At 41.2% G+C, this 21,776-nt stretch overlaps 1 protein-coding gene across 9 annotated transcripts in view; it reads right to left on the minus strand.

Moving 5' to 3' along the window:
* The window catches only part of NBEA (neurobeachin), an 882,854-nt gene that overhangs the window by 585,299 nt on the left and 275,779 nt on the right, over nucleotides 1-21,776 (minus strand). For all 9 annotated transcript variants that reach the window (XM_019498256.2, XM_059716302.1, XM_059716129.1 and 6 more), the window contains exons 14-18: nucleotides 18,468-18,547; nucleotides 17,510-17,572; nucleotides 17,313-17,410; nucleotides 10,816-10,908; nucleotides 4,514-4,622 (exon numbers count right to left, since the gene is read on the minus strand). In XM_019498256.2, coding sequence (XP_019353801.2) covers nucleotides 4,514-4,622; nucleotides 10,816-10,908; nucleotides 17,313-17,410; nucleotides 17,510-17,572; nucleotides 18,468-18,547 — 443 coding nt within the window. The remainder of the gene's footprint in view (nucleotides 1-4,513; nucleotides 4,623-10,815; nucleotides 10,909-17,312; nucleotides 17,411-17,509; nucleotides 17,573-18,467; nucleotides 18,548-21,776) is intronic.

The raw sequence follows: 21,776 nt of genomic DNA on the forward strand, positions 1-21,776 counted from the left end.
TCCAGGTCCTCCTGTATCAGCAACCTATCTTCTGGTGTGGCCACACTGCCCCATAACTTGGTGTCATCTGTGAACTTGGCCAGCAAGCTTTTCACTTCCCCATCCAAATCACTGATAAAGATGTTGAAAAGCACCAGTCCAAGCACGGACCCCTGAGGGACACCACTAGCCACTTCACGCCATGACAAGACAGATCACTTCCTGTAGCCAGTTTTCCACCCACTGAACTGTCAAGCAGCTGAGCCCACAATCTTCCAGTTTTCCCACAAGGATATCATAGGATAGTAGATCAAAAGCCTTTTGTCTAGGTATATAACATCTACCTTGTCTCTCATGTCCAGGTGGCAAGAGACCTAGTCAGAGAAGGAGATGAGATTGGTAAGACAAGGCCTACCCACGAAAAAGCCATGCTGACTGTCATTCAGAATCTTACCTTCCGCAAGCGTTTCACAGATAGATTGTTTAATGAGCTTTTCCAGGATTTTCCCTGGGATAGAGATTAGGCTGACTGGCCTATGGTTGCCCGGGTACTCCTTCTTCCCCTTCTTGAAGATGGTCATAATGTTGGCCCTCTTCTAATCCTCAGGGATTTCCCCTGTGGGCCACGAATTCTGAAAGAGCTTTGCCAGGGGTTCTGCAATGACCTCAGCCAGGTCCTTCAGCATTCTCAGATGGAGTCCATCTGGTTCTGCTGACTTATAAATGTCTAGCTTTTCTATGTCAGCATCCAAATTACTTAAAAAAATGTTGAACAGCACCGGGCCCAGAAGAGACCTCTGTGGGACTCCACTTGAAACCTCCTGCCATTCTGACATGGACCCATTAATAATTACCCTGTGCTTGTGGCTACTGAGCCAGTTACCTATCCACCTTGTAGTAGTTATGCCTAGCCTACTTTAATGCAAGATTCCTTATACACTCAGAGGTTTGGGGGGTTAAATTATGGAAGTTAATGCCACCAGGGTAGCCTGAAACACTACAGCATCTCGAACTTGATGTAGTCAGAGCCAACTGATACGCACAAGGCTTCTAATAAAATATGAACCTGTCTTGTTCAAAATCACAGCCACTGGGCCTGGGACATTCCTGGGAGTGAAGCTGCAGAACCTTCTTATAAGGAGTCAGAAGTCATAGGCCAAACACAGAGGCATAATGAGAAGACAGTTAATGCATGTCACCTTTGAATGCCCCATACAGTGTTTAAATGTACAGTACTTCATCAAGGCTTGTACAGTCCTAAGCCTGCCTGTCCTGCCCCTTCAACTACATAAGTTCTTGACTTAGCCACTTGAAGAAAAATAATTGCCGAGACGCAAATCAAGATACTTCTACTTGGTTAAGCCTCCAAAACAAGAGATTTAAGATCCGCCTCCTGTTCACACAAGGCCGAATTAATACAAAATATGGCTTAAATAGCAATATTTACATAATCTCTTTACGTGCTTTGAAAACTCAAAACATATTTGAACAGATGTCACTCTTAATACAATCAGGTGACTAATGATCCATATTTATTTCAAAATGTGATTTGTTAATCAGTAACCAAGCTTACTCCAGTTGTAAACATTTAATATCTGTGAATGTATGTTTATACAGAATCCTTTTACTACTACTAGTCATTTAAAATATGCCACAAATGCACACAGAAAGACAAATTCAGTATCTAAAAGAGCTTATAATATAATAACTTATGGCTAATCTTTTGTACCCACTTCTGTAGCTTTCTAAATCAGTTCTGATTATGTACAGTTATGGGTATCTGAAAATATTTTAAATAAAATCCTTCAAGATCATTCCATTATGTAAATTATTCTTTTTCCTAGAAATGTATGTACTGATACATGATCAACAAGAGTTTTCAGTTTATCATTTCGAACCACTTATATAAGGCGCTTTTATTTGTGACAAACTTTTGGCATTTAGGACCACAAATATTACAAGATCACATTTACATAAAATGATAAAAATAATACCACATTTAAAAAATTGAGTTCATTTGGAGACACTACTTCAATGGTCTCTCAGTTTTTGATGCCCACTTGTAACTCAGAACATGAAGTTACTTGTGTTCAGTGTTTGGTTGTACATCTAACTGACCAACTCACATACATGTGTTGATTTAATCCAATATAACAGCCACAACAAACTAATCAAATTCATTTGTGGAACATGTCTAGAATCCTGTGTGATTTCTTTGAACCATCTCAACTGGAAATGCTAATGTGTTAGTAATTTATTTTAAGAATCCTAGAATGTGTTTAGTAATCTGTGGAAGTCAATGATTCTGTCATTAACACCTCGTGCAGTGCAACGCAGTGACTTAAGGCCACTGTGGAATCCTGCTTGCAATTCCTCATCTGAGGGACAGTCAGTAAATTATGTTGTTTGTCAGTGAGGAAGACCTTTATCACTTTTCCCTGTGAGCTTGGACTGCACTCTCTCTTGTCATTCATCCAATGTCTTAAAAGAAACTTCAGTCCCATTGAAGCACTATGACATGAGCAATCAAAACTTTATACCCTTGAGGTACACAGATTAGAAAAGGGATGCATACATCTCTCCAAAATACATTTTCAACAGATTCCTGAGCACTGTGGGTTCTCCTAAAACACTATTTACAAACGGTATCTCTCTTCATAGCATTCCCCATTATTAGACAAAACTAGCCTTTGGTATACCCATCCTTAAAAACAGTTAATAGACTTGTTGTATAAAGAACAGTTTTTGAAGCCTTTGGACTTAGTCATAGTAACTGAAAACAGCACCAAGAGCACCTCGCTACAAAAAAAATCAACTACTTTATTGCCAAAAGGGAGAAATGAAATTATCAAAATCTCACTGCAAATCCAACCACTGTGAACTAAATATTTAAGTATTTACTTCTGAAAGAAAAAAGCCATGCAATGCACTACAAGGCTCAGAGATCTAAAGTTCCATCTCTTAGCCACAAGGGGAAGATGCTGAAGACCCTGCATAGGCTCTTTATATCTGCAGAGGCATGAAGATACGTTGCTGACCAAAAGAATCTGAACATAAATGCAATGGGCACATGCATAACAATATGTTCCTTTCTATATAATGACTTTGTGTGTGTTTTTATACATACACATATACATGCATGCGCGCGCGCACACACACACATACACACACGGTCAAAGAAATATATTTTCTCATTTTAAAGATGGAAAAACAGAGACACAATTCCTAGATGTCACACAGGGTATGGCTAGACCTTTTTCATATAAGCCAACCTTAAGGCCACTACAAAGCTATACTTGCAGACCACTGACATTTAAATCCTTCAGTTTTGGTCCTTAGCTGTAATCCAGTCTATCCCCAAAAGTTCTGCCAAACTTAAGGGTCTAAGGTCAAGCCTGCCTTATTCTGCTCTTCCCTGTAAATCCATTTAGAACTCACTCATATACTTCAGGCTGGAAGTCCAGGAAGGTCCAACAGCAGCACTCCCAGAACTTCCAGCTCTTGGCTTCTACCTCACACCTATTTGTTTTGCCCACTGATTATGGCAAAGCATAGGAAGACATGTGATTTGGAGACTGATTCCAGGAAAGTGTCTCCTCAAGGAATAGGAAGCATCATATGGAGGTTTGTGCTGCAGGCCTCTAAGTATATAAATAGAAACAGGAGCTTGTGTGCATCTGGTTGAAGACAGGTAACCGTCAAGATGCATCCTAAATATCAGTCAAGATGTTTGGCAGAGGTGGATTAAAATGAAACACATATCTATTGCTCTGATTCAGTTCAGTAGCAAAAGCAGGTGCAGCTGTAAAATCTGTTCCAGGTGAGTCAAGCTGGGCATTTCCAAAACAAGGCACACAGAACTGTTAGACTAGAACTTCAGCTTAAGTGAATTGTTCATCAACAAAAAAGAAGAATGTGCTAGAGGCAAGGATATATTGAATCCTCCAGAGATGTATTCACTTGCCTTAGTAGTGACACTAATTTGCTAGCAACAAGGTCTCAGCCTTAAAAGGAGAGTGTTTGTGTTCATTTATTATTTTGGTAAACTGGCAACATTGCCAACTAAAGAAGGGAAATAGCCATTTCAATAGTTTATAAACATACTAATCCCATACTAATTCCATTTCACATTTAAAAACAGAAAAGGAACAAGTAAAAATGCTCTCTCTGGCTCCAGCGTTTTCCCCATACTTAATTTTAAGGATGTGCAACACAACCAAATGTCACAAGCTTCCAATAATGTTTTGTTGTTGAAGGTATAAAAACTTAAATAGAGAGATTTTTTCTAGCTCCCTCTCTAATGTTATTAGGATTTTGCAACTTTTTTATAAAACTTTGCATACAGTGTTAACAGTGGTAATGAAAAATCTAAATAAACCTGGACAATACATGGTTCAGAAGAATATTAACATTTCAGTTTCTAATGTAATCACAGTGACCAGAAAGTTAGGATTTTTTAAATATAGAATCATATTTCTAACCACTCATATTTTTGCATGAGGATATCATTTGCATAGATGTTAGAAGTTTGTACCTCATAAAGCGTGTTATATGTTGTAACCGTCACCGTATTTGTATGCAGCATCAACCTCTCTCCAAGAAGTGTGAAAAGACTGTGGGTATGCATGATTTCAACCTTTCGTCTGGGGGAGAGAACAAAAAATATAGGCCTTAAAACATGCTAAAGATTTTAGGTAGATGCAGACCTATCATTCTACTAAAAACATTTTAGGTCAAACAGACTTCTGTAACATTAGGACTTTCATTTGTTGTTATATATTACTGAAAATTTTTAAATTCATTTCTGACAATTTATGCAAGTTCTGACAATACAGATTGGCTGTCAGAATAGAGTTTTGTATTTTACATAGGCTCCTACATGTAAAAACTAGCAGACCTTCTGGTCCTCAAAGCTGTTCATTACAGAAGAATTACAAACAAACAGAGCTAACCCTATACTCCACTGGTTCTCAATCTTTTTAGGCTCATGGCACCCTTCCATAAATTTTCTGAATTGGCAACATACCATTTCAAAAACAAATTTTATTCATTTTTTCACTACAGAAAAATAATGGAGCAAGCCTTCTATTGCAAAGAACTCAGAAAGACCACAACAGGACAGAATGTTTTAGACGTTATGAGCCCCTCTACACTTGCAGATAAAGGCACGAAGGGATCAAATGCACAATCTACAGAATCACATCTCTCCTGCCATGCCACAAGCAGGACGTATGATTGTGGGACTGTACATTAATTGCATCTCACTGCTGGTGCAGAAGCAGTCCAATCCCAGGCTACCCCTGAACCATCCAGAAGCAAGATCCCTTGCCTGGGAGCCCTCTCAGGCAACAAGGCTCCCAGGTGTGGGGCACCCCATACACCCCCACAGCTGAGAGACCACAGTTGCTGTAATATCCCAGCTATAGGGTACCACACACATCCCCAGTGCTGGGAGATTGCAGCAGCACACCAGGGGACCCAGCATCCACAGCTATGGGACCCAGAGTCCCCAGCTGCTCCGCACTGCCAGGGTTATGAGTCCCCTCAGCTACAGGACTCCCAGACCTGGCTGTGCATGGAGCATCCGTTGGGGCTGGGAGCCTGGTCAGCTGAAAGGGCTTCCAGTCACAAGGACAGACCCTTATAAACTACACTTACAAGCTAAAGCTAGATAGCAACCAGCTATTACACATTCTCCAACAATAACTTTACAGCTGGTTGGATCTTTTATAGCACAATAGTTAATGTGGACATGTAGTCAGTTTAAATCAATTGCACAATTAACCCAATCATTGTGTGATATATGTAATGTATAGAAGGGGCCTATGAATTATTATTTAAAATCTTTATATATATCCTGCGAATCATGTAGGTGTCTCCAAACCTAATAGTGTTAATATTGTGCAGCACTGTGAAACACCCTTAAAAGGATTTCACATCACCCTGGTAGAGAATCACACCCTATAACCTTCCCCAATCTGTCAATGTCATCCTTATACTGGGCAGATGGGTAACCAGTAAGAAATATGAAATTCTATCTTCCCTTAACTGGGTTTAGTATTATGCTTTCCAGAAATCTCCCATGAAACTTACTTTTACATTTATGGTGTTCATTACCGTCATCAGTATATACTCTTAGCATTCTTTAATTTGAATTAAAAAATAGTGATATTGTTTGAAGGAAGAACAGCTGGCATGGGAAATCACACTGGTTCACACAGCTAAAATTCCAGCTGAATTGTACTCTATCTTAATATATTAGCAATAAAGGCTAGAACAAAGTAGAACTTTAAAAATGGAGAGAAGAAAGAAGCTTCGGTTCCTGAATAACTTATTACAGAGAACGAGCCCAGAGCTGTGCAGTGCAGAGAAGTGGTGGAGTGGTGCAGTCCACAGCATGTAGCCCAGGGTTCCCATGGCTCACCCTGATGCAGCCCACAGGTATGCAGCCCTCTGCCCCTTAGATGCTGGACAGCCCTGTTTATATTGTTGAAAATGTTCAAAGTACAATAAAAAAAGCAGAAAATGAAGTACAAAATTCCCTATTCAGCAGCATTAACAATTTATATACAGAAGCAAGTACAACATGAATCAACATGGTATGTAATAGATGCAGAATGATTATCACATCTGAAGTTCTTAGCAGAAGAGAGAGGTTTTTGTGAGTCTCTCTTATGAAACTCCAGACAAGTAGAACAAGATATTCTCATGGCATCTTTGCAACCAGTTCCAGATTGTGAAATGCACAAAGGCTTACCATTTTTTGTAAGAGAATTTTGAAACCAAGAGATATGTTTCTAAGTTACTACTTTCTCCAGATGATTTTTAAAAATCTAAATGTCCTTATGAATAGTAAAGATGTGAGGTAAGCTTTCAAGGGAGTCAAAAATACAACCTTAGCTCTGTCCTCTTGTATGCACTGTTTACAATATAGGTTTTAGTCAAATAATTACAGCCTAAGACTCATTTATATGAGAAATACACAGAAAAACACAATGTACTACAAGTTAAAAATAAAACTTGCTAGAAATATATTGACTATATGGCTAAGCCTGAATTGATTCAATCTTCGCAGGTTAGTCTTAAACTGTTTATATTGAACAGATAAGCAAGTGAACAAACATTCACTTTTGATTCAGAAAATGCAGCCACAGGCCTGCAGTGACCCAGGCCAGAAGCTGGAGGGTCCTAGAGCAGGCCTCCTTGCTCGGCCAGAGTGGACAGTTTGAACCAACGCTAGCATGCCCAGCCTGTGAGCAAGGGGCGGATGTTTGTGGGGGGGAGGTGCAAAGCATCCTGGGATGCTGGGGCACTGTGAGTTAACTTGAATCGGGAGGGGATCTGGGACACAAGTTCAATAAAGCGATTTAACCTAAATCAGTTAAGCCTGGTACTATATCCATCCAGGATTATATTAAACTGGTTTTAGCCATTTTGAAAGCAGTTTATGTGCTTTCACATAAAAAGCAGTAACTGTTGTGTTACAGATATGAACTGGTTTCTGATCACTTCTATTGGTTTATGTGTAATTTCTGTCCCTAGCCTATGTGTTTAAAGCTAACTTTTATTGGTTCATTCCCTGTACTTCTTCCAAAGAAGGCTGTGATGCTTCTCAAAGATAAGGCACAGCACATGGGTATTTACAAAAACTGCTAATATACCTAAACCCCTTTAGAGAAAGGAAGTCTAACTGAAATGTAATAAAAGCACATTAAACCACTGTGACAGGAAAATTACCATAATGAAGAAAAAAAAAGAGATAGATCACTACAGTCATGAATTAAATTGTCTTACAGGAATATTTTTATGCAGTTTGGCTATTGTGATATGTACATACTAAGTGGAAAATTCATGGCTCTAAATGCACTGATAAATCGTCTGATTTGTGCAACTTAAAATTGCCGAAACAAATATTAACCAAGAACTCAAAATCTAAGGTTAGTGTAAGCCACCTAAGGTACCCCCACATTATGTGAGAAGACATTAAAATCATGCCATTGGCACTTACCATTTACCAAATCTCATTGATCTCAATATTAGACACTGCTTTAGCTGCTTTAAGGGTGACTTATTTTGTAGGGGAAGAGTCCACTCTCAACTTTCCCTACATAATTGATATTTGTTATATTGTTACTCAAAGACTGTGCTCCGCTGTTCACCCTTCATGAAGGCTCCTTATGCTTTTATTTAGAGCTCCTTGCTTATATTATAATAGCAGCCTTGACACTAGTTAGTTTGCACAGTGGCTAACAACACAGTACTGACAAAGCAGTTAGGATTAACAGCCCATGCCGCATTAAAAGTAATTTGCTGGCTGCCTAATAAGCACACTATATGCTGCTTAGAAGGGGAAAAGCAAAAGGAGGAAAAGGAAGAAAACAACTTTCTTGTCCTTAAGGAGGCCAGAGTAAACATCAGTGTCTTACGCACCACATGTCCCCAGTTGAGACACTCCAAATAAAACAAACAAGGTACCTTGTTTTGGGAAAGCAGCATGAAGAAAGATTTTTCCAGAGTCATGGGTGAATTTTGCCTGCAGGGGAGGGAACCCAACTGCAGGGATGAATCCTGATGGATGCCCCTCAGGTAAAGGCTTACGTGTTAACCCTCTCACAGTCACTGGTGAATTGGCAGCAATTGTTGGTTGCTTAGCCACCAGCTACTGCCAATTCAGCAGTAGCTGTGAAAAGGTTAACACTGTAGCTCTGATGCTGAAGAGTGAACTTCTTCCTCCTTCCCACAAAGGCTGACAGGGGGAGAATCAAGACAGCCATTTTACAGTGGCTCCATGCTTCCATTCCAGCACAGAGAATCAGCTTCCCCATTTAAAACATACACTCCAATTGTGCATGGCTAAATTGGGGGGGAGAAGTGAGTGTGGCATGCAAGTAAATATAGTAGCTCACCAATGCAAGCTGAATGTTGCAACTACATTCCACTCATCCACTAGGCTCTCCTTCTCAGAATTAATTCCCTCAACCTACTCTTCAATAGCCATCAGGCACTTTTGAACTTTGGCAATATTAAATGGTTTTTAGTTATGCATTATGATTATTAATGTGTGGTTGGTGCAGCTGTTGTAAATTACTTTGACTGTAGCTTTTCCTGAGATTGCATGCTGGTGTGTAAAGCAGAATTGCAAATAATCTCTCTGAAGTGTATTGTGTCATGTTTGGGAAAATATGTGTGAATGATTGATTTATACTGGTAGAGATTATTCTAAATATACTTTTACATAAAATTAGAGAATCAAAACCCTATTTGGGTATACATTTGTGTATTTTATGGTGACAACTGAGGAGGAAGCTGTTTATTTATTATCAGCCTTTTTTCCTACTCCAAACTACTTCATTTCCATGATCCCTTATCACAGCCCTACTGCATTTTACAATATGGGTTAACCTTACATGGTTTCACTCACTTGTCCCATGTTTTCTTTCACCATGGTGCTGCTTCTTGCTGGACTACTTAAGCAGAATGTATAGGGGTTTGTGATTGTGGTATGGGCAAGGAGAAGATTTAAAGGTAAAAGGTTATGGGTGAAACCAAGGTTCATCATGGGCTAAGACAAGGAATATTTATCTTAGCCCACGGTAGCACTATGGCCTTGGAGGCCCAGAGAACTGAATCTCAGAAAAGTAAGTCTGGAAGGGACTTCAGGAGGTCCATCTAATCCAAGCCCTGTTCCTGGACTGTGTCCATCGCCATCTGGAAGCTAGCTACCCGCAACCGCCTTCAGTCTACTTCACACCGGACAAATTCACAGCAAGCTCACCCATCATTTCTGTAGCACTCTCTTCTGCAGCCCTCACTGCAGAGCAGCAGGGTATCTCTAGTTAGGGTAAGCACAGACAGCTAGATCTCTCTGGGGGCCAGGTCATGGACTTCAGCCTGCAGCAACAAAAGGTTGCCAACTCCTGTCATTAGTATGGCTGTGACTACTTCAATGAAAGGGAAGGCAGGTTAATTTAGTCAACCAAGCAAGGGGCATGGTGCAAGACATTTGAGATTTGATACTAGCTAACTTTTTCAATAATGCACCTGTGCGACTCCATGTAACTTATTTAACCTCTGTCTCAATTCCATCATTTGTAAAACAAGGTTAATAACTTATCCAGTCTCATAGAAGGACTGAGGATTAATCTATCACTATTTGGACAGCATTTTGAAAATGTAAGACAACATAAAATAGCATAATAAAAATAAGTAACTTTGAAAAATGAGACAATAACGTGTCTAACAAGGTACTGACTCATTCTGAATTTCATTGATGCATATATTTTCATATTTTACATCTCAGTTCCAGGTTTAATGTTTATAATCATTTTATATAATTCACTTGGAGTTCCTTCTACATATTTTTCAGTAACTATAACTAGCTTCCATTGGAAAACATTGTATTATTCCTCTGCTGCATGTGTTCCCATCTTCATTTTCAAAGATCTTGTATGACAGAGGGCCTTTGATATTTTCTTGTAATGATACTGAATTTGCAAATGACTAGCATTATGACAAATGACACAATCTGACATTGTTTCATATATAAGCATTCTCAGAGTTTTATAGCACGATATATTCAAGTTAAAAACATTATCTATTTTTTAGATCATTTTAAATATTATTTTCACTGAATACATCTATTTAACAGTGAACAATATTTTCCCCAATATACATAGAAAAATAACAAAATCTGTAAATTACTCTTCAAAACCATCTGGATAAAGCATTCCAAATACATTCTAGACAATATGTCTTGTAGTTTTAAGTGAATGTAACAAGACAAAAAAAATCATCACCACACCATGCCACTATAAACACTTCAGAGAAAATACTTACTTGTGACCGAGGTGTTTGAGGAAATATCCCAATACCTTCAGAGCTTGTACCCAGATACTTTCACTTTTGGAAGCCAATAATTTATAAATTACTCTAAAAAGAAAGACAAATTTAGCATGTTCCACCAGCTTACTACTACATATCATGCATTTCCATATCATCATCTACACTACTGTGAAATTAAACAAAAAAGCAAATAAACAAAGTTAAAACAGTAACATTTAAAACAAAGTTTAAGGAAATGAACTGGGATCACCAGGCACTGCTGAGGGTTGGGCCAGAAACCCTGTCAAGGCACATCTGAAACAGACAAGAAATTTTCAGTTTCAGCCACAATAAAAAAAATCAAAAGTGGCCTGTCTTCCCTTGATTAGTGCTCCAAACAAACAAACAAGGTCTCTTTCAGTTTTATCTTGGATTCCATTAACACAAAGCTGTTTTCTTCTCCCAACACTCCAGTCAGAGCATGCAACCAAAATGACAACTCTTACACTCTTTGAATACTGTTAGTTCAAGAAAACTTGTTAATATAGCAAATTGATCCATTCATTTAACCAGGGCCAAATTCAGGAGTCTCTTGGGACACTGAGGACTTAACAGTACCTCCTCTACCTTCCTAGAAACACATCATACTCCCCCAGCCTGGAGGCATTTCTTATTACTTCCCTTACTCAAATCATTTCATTTCTTTTTCCCCCCAGATTGGTATCTCATGCAGTTTTTTTAGTAATAGCCTCCTTGTTTCAGCCCAGCAAGGGAGTTCAGCTACTTGTCAGTCAAACTGTGGATGGGACATGTACACCAGGAAGTTGTACAAAACCTAAAGCAACAATGTAATTAAAGCAAAATGGACACAAGGGTGACCTATGTATGCAAATCTATAACCATGTTTTCATAGATACCTAGTATTCAAGGCCTAAAGGAATTACTAGGTTATCAAGTTTGACATCCTGGAAAATGCAAGCCACAGAATTTTACTTAGTTTTCTCTCTATTGAGCTAACAGCTTATGCCCAACTAAGACATCAGAAAGGCACTCAAGGCCCCTGGCACATGTTGTATGTTTGGTATGAGTAATGTGTTAATCACTTCATAAATAGCAACATGCCACACATTCATCAAATTTATGGCATCATAAAATGGCAAACCAGCCACAAAGATATTACTCAGCAAATGTGTAACATTTTTGTGGGTGGTTTATATGGAGCCATAAACTGAACACTTGCCATGTCTCATCAACCTGATGCAGACAATCAGCTGATGGTCAGATCGAAACATGGGCAGTCTCAGGTCAAGAACCTGGCTGGGGGCTGCCCTGGTCCCAGTGCTGCCTGGCACCAGAACCTTGCCCTTCAGCCCCTGAAATTTATGGTGCCAGGTCCGGGTTTGATCTGTGGCAGTTCCAGGCTCGGGCACATAGCCCTCCCCTTCTTGATCCTGAGGATAACAAAGAGGACAGCCTTGGTTCTAAACCAGGACTGGAACTGCCCAATGCTGAATCCTGAAACTCAGCAGTGTTGGGGTCCAGTACAAGGCAGCCCAGGGGTCTGGGACAGGGTTACCCCTGCCCAATTGATGGGATCAGGCTGGGGGCAGCTCCCTGCTCTACCCCCACAGGAGGCTGAGTCTGTAACTTGAGACCAGGAGTTTCTCCCATCCCTTGCTGCTCATGCCAATTTAAAGAGGGACTTGATGTGCAGTGGGGAATAGGGAAAAGTGCCCATACATAGCCATACTTGCCCATTTAAAGAGCTGTCCAGCACTAGCAGCTGGGGATGAGGGAGATTTCCCACTAGCAGCAGGGTTTGGGGGAATGTTGTGTTTACAGTGCCTAGGGAACTTGAAAAAGTAGATAAGCATTCAGCTGGGGCTCCCAAATTTATGCCTGCTTTTTAAAAGTTCTATGGCACTGTGGGTCTGATGTCAGGGAAAGGCTTCCCAATGTTGGACTTATGGCACCCCAGACCTTTAAAAAGTGAACGTGCAGCTGAAAGCCCCAGCTGCATCTCATCTTTTCTATGTTCCCAGGAACTTGTGGAAGGAATGCTTGGGGAGGGGAGAGGGGAGCGGTGGGGAGTTCCTGGCTCCCTAGCTGCCACTTCCACATTCAGAAGATGGATACAGTTGAGGAACTGGGAGCTTCCCGCTCCTCAGCTGTGGGTGTCCCCCTGCCTCTTCCTCTTCCAACAAATTGGGAGCTGGCAGTCGCACAATATGTGGATTTGCTTGCTCCATTCCTAGAATTGCATGACCTGCTAAGCATGTGTTCCATTATGGTCTTAACATTTGCCAAAAGCCCAAGACTTTATGTGAAGACATCAAAAGATGGAACCATCTACCACTTTCCTTGATGGTTTCTTGCCCATACCTGAAAATGTCTACCTTAATTCTAATTTAAAATTTGTCCACCTTCAGCATCCAATCATTTGTTCTTGTTATTCACACATTTTATATCCTCATTAAAGTACTTGTACTATAATCAAGTCATCTCTGAAGCTTCCTTTTGACAAGCTGAATAAACTGAACGCTGTCTCTCGCTATAAGGAAGGGGTTGTCAACCAGGGGTATGCGTACCTCCAGAGGTACTTAGGAAGGCCCTAGGGGTGAGCACAGGCAGGGATGGAGTGCCTCCACCCACCACCCCACGCTGTCACCTCCCAGGAACAGAGGTGGGGAGTGCAAGGGCAATGGCACCCCTCTACAGGCCGCACAGGTGCTGCCCAGCCAGCCAGGCGTGGGGATGGGGGGGGAGGAGTTTGCATGCAGCAGCTGCTGCCACCACCTGCCACCATGTGCTGCTGCCGCTCTGCATTTAGCTGTGTGCCACCTCTGCCTCCCCTCCCCTGGCTCTGTGTCCAGCTACCAGGGGTACACATTTAAAAAAGGTTAAAACCCCCTGCTCTAAAGCATTTTATTCAACTCTGCATGTCTCTTTTGCACCCTCTTAAATTTTTCAACATCTCTGAACATAAGACCTGGACAGGGTGTTCTCGAATTTGTATAACCTTTGTTGTATATGGAGGTAAAAAACACTACTCTATGTCAGCTCATTACCTCCCTGTTTTTTACTTCCAAGGACTGCAGTAGTTTTTTGGCAAAACACTGAATTAAGAGCTCATGTTCAGTTGCTTGCTTAATATGATCCTTCTCAGTGACCACTTTTCACGACACATCTCCCCATTCCATAGACATTGCCTTGTTTTTAGATGTATAACTTTGGATTTGACTCTATTAAAATGAAATGTTTCAAAGAGCACATCTTACCAAGTAATCTGAATTGCTCTGTATGACTGTCTTGTTATCATCAGTAATGACAAATCTATTGATTTTCACATTATCCACCTTTGATTATATAACTTTTCCATATTTTACTTCCAGATCACTGATGAAGATAGTGTTGTTAGACCAAGAACTGACCTGTGAAATCCTTCCACTAAAAATAATCTTATTTGATAATTCCTCAATTGACAACTATTATCTGAAAATTGTCATTTATTTAGTTCTTAACACCTTTAAGAAGTGCTTTACTAGCACTGTAGTGTTATTTTTCTAGAAAAAAAGAATATTGAATACCAAGTCAAACATAATATGAAAAGGACTAAATGCATTACATCTATAGTTGCCATTATCAACCAAATTTGTAATCTGATTAGAAATTAGATTACTTGTTTTCCATAAAACCATGGTAACTGAAATATGATTATAATCCCATTATAATCCTTTATTAATTATATCCTTTATCAGCTTTAATATTATTTTGCCCAGGATTGGTGTCAAAAGTTAACTATAATTTATAACTATTCAGGCTCATCCTGCTTGCCCTTTTTGAATACTAAGATGATATCAGAACTCTTCCACTCTCCTGTAAATTCCATACGTGTATTAAGAACTTACATCAGGAAGTCAACAACCTCTTTAGCTGACAGTTCTAGACTTTTGTATAGAAGTTAGCTGGGCCTACCACCTTGATAACATTTATTATTACTAGATATTATTTAACATCCTTAGTTTATCATTTGTAATCAAGAATGATTTTTAGGAAGAGGAAAACTCATTACCCAAGCACAGTTTATATATAACAATTCTGATAAGGATAAAGTAAATAATTAAAGTCAGAAAAAGTATGTGGGCTTTCTTATAACCTGATCTTTTCATAAAACCTTAGTCATTTTCATCTGAACTGTTGGGCTATGGACAGACATTCATAAAGCCGAAGCCTCAATTGATTCAATCTTTGCAGGTGAATCTAACCTGGGTAGGCTGACCTGGTTTGAAACTGGCCAGACATACTCTCTGGACTGAGGAAATTCAGGCACACGCCTGCAGTGGCTCAGGCTAGAAGCAAGGAGGTGCTAGAGCAGCTCTCTCTTCCCTTCTGCAGGGAGCTGAGCTGAGGCGGGTCTGGCCAGGCCCTGGCAGGACTCTCTCATTAGGGATTTCTGCCTGCACAGCCCCAGGCTTTTCCTCATTGGCTGCTCAAGGGATGGGAGTGTTGCCAGCCCCAGCCCTGGTCTAGCACTCTGAGGCAAGGGTGTGTGTGCAGTGCATGCCTCTGTTGATGATATGGAGCTTTTCAATCTTCCTTCCTGCTTCCTCATATTGTCTGCAGCAAACTGACAGACAAGCAAGTCAGCTGGGGGGGGAGGAGGGGCTGATAACAATCTTTATCACCTGATTAGCAAAACAGTAGCTTCTCCACATTATTTCAAACTTCTTAAACAGTTTACCAGCTGACCTGTTGATTAGCTCCCAAAGCCCTAAGCAGTCACTATTCTGTCTGCCTGCCCGCCCCAGTGAAATTTGAGAGAGACGTACACACAGACACCTCTTGGCATTAGCTAGCGTACCACATGCTGGCTATGATCCCTGCTGTGGCAGAGAGGAGGAAGGGAATTCTGCTTAAGCAGCCAGTGGTGAGAGGGGTGGGGGAGGGGGGCATGGGGAAGCCAACAGACCCTGCAAGTCTGTACCGAGCTCCAGCCAGGGAGCAGAGGAGAGGGGCTAGCCCTGCTGTGGCGCAGAGAACCCCACCAAGCCCAGAGTGCATGCCAGGATGCTGGGGGACTCTGATTACCTTAAACCAGCAAGGGGTCTGGGACAGATGTTGCATAAACTGATTTGACCCAAATAAATTAGGTCTGATACTACATTCAACCAGGTATATCTCAAACCAGTTTCACCCATTTTCAAACTGGTTTATATGCACTGAATATCTGTTCTGTTACAGGTTTAACCCAGTTTCGGATCACTTAAACCTGTTTGTGTGTAATGTCTGTCCCTAGACTTGGGGAATAAACACGCAATAGCAGGGTGACAAGGCAAATCACCAAAAATGTCATTTTAATTTCTTTCTTTTCTGATTAGTTTTCAAATGTATATTCAGTTCCAATAATATAAAGTATTGGGATTAAAAGTATTGAAGTTTCAAGTCAGATTCATACCAGACTCACTAACCCCCCATTCTCCAGGGTAAATGAAAACACCACTCAAGAACTGCATTTGCAGGTCACCTAAATCACAGTCTATTAATTTGATGTTCCATTATTTTCTTTTATTCTCTGTCTTCCCCACAATCAATATTTCTCTGGCCATTTAAATGGCTCTTAAAGCCAACAGATTAGCTGCTGGCCCTTTCCCATATCGCCGTATAGACAATTTTTCTTGGCAAGTAGTTGCAACTGAGCCAAAAAAGGACTACTAACAGTGAATGAACAGCAAGACAGAAAGCAAAATGCTTTGTTTCAACAGGCATTGTTAATTAGGTTGATATATAAAGATTACAATGTGAATATTCTATTGAAGCCACTGTTTGAATTGCCCAGGTAAATATTTTCAAAAAAATTATACAGTATCTCAATCATATTGAAAATATTTTTCAGAATATCACAAATAAGTAACCTGTATTAACTATTCAATGGACACAGTATATCTTGCTTTAAAAGCATCAAACATTTTGTTATTTTATTAGACAAAAAAATACTAAAGCAGCAGAGTTTCTCCTACTGTCTTTTGTTCTAAATTACTGTAACATATATAATGTTTGGACATGCGTCTTAAATTTCCAGAGAAAATTTCAGTGGCTTTAGTCCATAAAAATGCTTCTGTCAATTTACAAAAATATCTAAAAATAATCTTTAGGAATCAGAAAAGGGAACCACCATTCACATATCTAGTTTTTGAAATGCATCTTGTAAACAGTGTATCATATTTGAATCTCAACTTGAATTTTTAAAAAATAGATACTTATTCCTAAACAAATCTGGTTTCATAAATAAAAAACCCACAGGAAGTTTTCATTTAAAACATACTCATGAAATGTGATAAAAACTTACATCTTCTGGCAAGATTAAAATGCCAGGATTAGGTCTTTCCAGAAAAATGTTTGTACTCCTAGAGAAAAGTAATTTCACATGCTATTTTAGAGGAAAGGAAATAGTTTGAAGGGAGGCAACACGGGGGAGATTTGTTTCAAATCATATTCTCACTTCTCCATCTTACCGTATCCCATTTCTTTGATCAAAGGCTGGTATCATAGATGCTGGATGTTCTGACATTAGAGCTACTAGCAGTTGAAGAACATCATGAATATTTTCATCCTGTGTGACAAGCATTAAAATCATTTTACAAACTTAATTGCCTGCTTTCCATAAATTTGGTACAAATTACAGTAAAGACAAGTAATTAGAGAAATGTACCTCGTGCATTGTTAATAAGTAATTTAATATACTCTGCAGTTCATCTTCTTTGACTCCTCGATCCTAAAAAAGAATGGATATTTCTTCAGAGAGCTTAAATTCCTTATACTCTGCTCAGTAAAACTATTAATTATGGAATCTCCTTTCAAATTATACTGTAAAGCTAGAAATATCTTGAATAATCGCTTCAAAAAAGTACGTGCTGAAGTGAAAGGATTAGCTGGTCTCCTTTACTGTATCCCTACCTATCATTTTGGCCCTGTTAAAATCCCTCTCTCCAAAATGCAGGATCCCACTAATGTGGGAGAAGTCATTAGTGTGGGAACAAAGTTAACACTGTAGACTCCCAGGGATTCTGATGCAAGGGCTGATGAAAAATGCAAGAAAAAATGAGAGATGATCCCTCAGATCAGCATCAGATGATACAGATAACAGCAGACTAACCCATGGGAGGCCAAACTTTTTGGTTCCCTTGCCACAAACAAGCTCCACACCCTCCCTGAAAGGCACTCTAACTCCACTTCACGTATCACATCTGCCACTCTGCTCTCTACTAACCGATTTGCTGCTCTACTTCCAGCCTATCTTCCATTGTACTGCCTGCCCCATCTTCAATTAGCTGTGTGCCATACCCAGAGGCTGCTAGTGCCATTTGTACACACCTGCCAAGGCTTGGCCACCCTCAGGCCAAGAGTTAGGCCCAGGTAAAAATTAAGACTTTGAGTGCCCTCTCTTACTTACCAGGCCACACGTAGCACAAAATCTATATATTAATACACTAAGCTAGACTGTTCCTACCCCCCCTTGACATAAATAGACTAAAATTAGCATTAACCAAGTTTCAGTAAAATTGTCCAAGAAGTTACATATCTAGTACTGTCATATAAACTATTAACTTAGGCCTTCAAGTCTGCTGTATTTATCTAATTATTAACATTCTAAAATTCATTATTTTTACCTTCAATATAAGTTGTTTCAAAAACAGAAGCATAAATGCCCGTAGCGATATGATTTCTTTCTGTGATGGCCGAGGACCATCTGAAAAAACAAAACCCATTTCCTTTTTAAAAGTAGTATATACAACTGCTCATAATGGCTGCAATAACACTGAGGAATTACATTTTCTACAATAGATTTAGTCCTGTACTCACTACATAAAAACCCATATTTTCACATGGTGACAAACTTTTCAGAACTAAATTATGCAATAACAATATTTCTTATGTGATGTTTATTTTTCATAGAAAACCTGACCAGCGCTTTTAAATGGCTACAAGAACATAACATTTCAGGAAATATAAACTTAGAGTAACTAAGCCACCAAGTTTGGATGAGACCCAATAGAGACAGAATTTTTAGAAACATTAACATTACTCTCATTAAAGACTGCAACTACATGATCAAAGAGAAATTGCCATCTGAACAAAATATCAGATCTATACCAGTTGTAAGAGATTTTAATCCATAGGTCTCCATTCAAGAAATTGTTTTTAATAGTATGCAGTATTAAAAAACAAAAGCAAGAGGAGGAAAAGGATAGTGGTCTTTTATTTGTTCCATGATTCCTTTGGACTTGAAGAGGGGGCATCATTAGAAGTGAAAGCTATTTGGGAAAAAAGTCAGGCAGATTTGCAGACCCTTGCCATCCGGTGGTAGAAAGAGCTCCTGCATTCCATGTTAACTTGGACACTGCTGTTAGAATACAGTCTCTAAAACATACTGTCTCTTAGACGGAAACATTTTTCAGTATGTTAACATTTTTAGGTCACCCTGCAACTGACCAACTCTCCACAGAAAATGTAGACATGATGTTGGATTTCAAGGTGTTAGTTTGAAATTACACCAAATCACAGAATCATAAAAGTAGGGTCGAAAGGGATCTTGTAGATCTTCAAGTCCGACCCCCTGCCTGGGCAGGAGAGAAACTGGGCTTAAGTGACCCCAGCCATGTAGGCATCGAGCCGCTTCTTAAAGACCCCGAGTAGGAGCCAGCACCACTTCCCTTGGAAGATGGTTCCAGATCCTAGCCGCCCTGACTGTGAACCATAGTTCCAACGGATGTCTAATCTGAACCTACTCTCCAACAACTTGTGGCCATTATTTCTTGTTATCCCGGGGGCGCTAGGGGAAACAAGGTCTCCCCCAAACCCTTCTGGTCCCCCCTAGTGAGTTTATAGATGGTCACCAGGTCCCCCTCAGCCTTCTCTTGTGAAGGATGAACAGGTTTCCCCGTAGCCTCTCATTGTAGGGTCTGCCCTGCTGTCCCTGGATCATGCGGGTGGCCCTCCTCTGGACCCTCTCAATGTTGTCCACATCCCTCTTGAAGTGGGGCGCCCAGAACTGGACACAGTACTCCAGCTGTGGCCTGACCAGTGTCACGTAGAGGGGGAGGATCACTTCCTTGGCCCTATTTGAGATGCACCTGTGAATGCACGATAGGGTCCAGTTAGCCCTGCCGACCGTGACCTCGCATTGTCGGCCCATGTTCATCTTGGAGTCAGTGATGACTCCAAGATCTCTTTCTGCCTCCGTGCCCTCAAGAAGGGAGTTTCCCATCTTATAAGTGTGTTCCTGGTTACTACTGTCCAAGTGCAGCACCCTGCACTTGTCCGTACTGAAACGCATCCTGTTTTTGTCAGCCCACCCTTGCAACCTATCCAGGTCTTTCTGCAGTCTTTCCCTCTCTGCTAGCGTGCCCACCTCACCCCAGATTTTGGTATCATCAGCGAATTTGAACAGGTTGGTTGCTTTTCACACCGTCGTCCAAATCGCTGATAAAGAAATTGAACAGCGTGGGCCCAAGGACTGAGCCCTGGGGGACCCCACTGCCCACTTCCCCCCAGGTCGAATATGACCCGTCCACCACCACCCTCTGAGTATGACCCTTCAGCCAATTAATCCATCTGACCACGTAGGCATCGATGCCAGTCGCCTAGTTTAATGAGGATGGGGTGAGAGACAGTGTCAAAGGCCTTGCTGAAGTCCAGAAAGACTACATCCACCGCGACACCTGCATCCAATGCTTTTGTGACCTGATCATAAAAGGCAATCAGGTTGGTCTGACATGACCTGCCCCTAATGAAACCGTGCTGGTTGTCCCTCAGCATCACCCCTGATGCCGGCCCATCACAGATGTGCTCCTTGATGATCTTCTCAAAGAGTTTCCCCAGGATTGAGGTAAGACTGACAGGCCTATAGTTGCCCGGGTCCTCCCTCCTCCCTTTCTTAAAGATGGGGACCACATTGGCTATTTCCAATCATCTGGCACCTGGCCCGAGCACCATGAGCACTCGTAAAGCCATGCCAAGGGCCCTGCAATAACCCCTGCTAGCTCCCTCAACACCCTGGGGTGGAGAGCATCTGGACCTGCTGACTTGAACACGTCCAGCCCCTCCGGAAGCACTCTAACCCAGTCCTCCTCAACCTTAGGTCTTGGGGCGTTCCCCTCGAGTCCGTCTTGAATCACGTTGGGGGAGTCTCAGTCTCTGCCCAAGAAAACGGAGGTGAAGAATTTGTTAAAGATGTCTGCCTTCTCTTCTGGCGTGACCACCAGCTTGCCCAGCATATCTTGCAGGGGCCCCACATTTCCCGGCGCCTTCTTCATCCTCCCTATATATTTGAAAAAGGACTTTTTATTATCCTTGATCTTGGACGCTAGTCCTAGCTCTATGTCTGCCTTAGCTTTCCTAACAGCCCCCTACAGGCCCGAGCAGTGGAGGTATACTTTTCTTTGGAGATAGTCCCCCCCCTCCACCAGGTGTACGCCGCCTTTTTGGCAACCAGGCATTCCCGGACTTGCTTGGTGAGCCAGGGAGGCTTTTGGGCACTCTTGCCCCCCTTGCTTCTTGTTGGGATTGTCACCTCTTGGGCCCTGAGTATCGTCTCCTTAAGGAATGACCACTCATCTTGGGCACTGAGTTCCCCTGCCCTCAAGAACCCCAGCGCCTCTCCCACCATTCTCCTCAACTCGTTGAAGTTGGCCCTCTTGAAGTCTAGGGCTACCGCCTCGCTGTAGGCCCCTGACACCCTGCGCTGGATGATGGATTCCAGCAAGCGATGATCGCTATCACCCAGGTGGTCCAGGACCTGGAGCCCCCTTACCAGATCACCACCTGTGGCCAGGACCAGGTCCAACAGGGCATTTGCTCTGGTGGGACTGTGCACCTCCTGGTTAAGTGGAGGTCCTGTATCTCGGCCAGGAACCTCGTAGAATGGTCCGACCTGGCTGACTGGTCCTCCCAGCAGATGTCCGGGTAATTTAGATCAC

The sequence above is a fragment of the Alligator mississippiensis genome, chromosome 1 (genome assembly GCF_030867095.1).
Source record: "Alligator mississippiensis isolate rAllMis1 chromosome 1, rAllMis1, whole genome shotgun sequence".
In the NCBI taxonomy this organism is placed as follows: domain Eukaryota; kingdom Metazoa; phylum Chordata; order Crocodylia; family Alligatoridae; genus Alligator; species Alligator mississippiensis.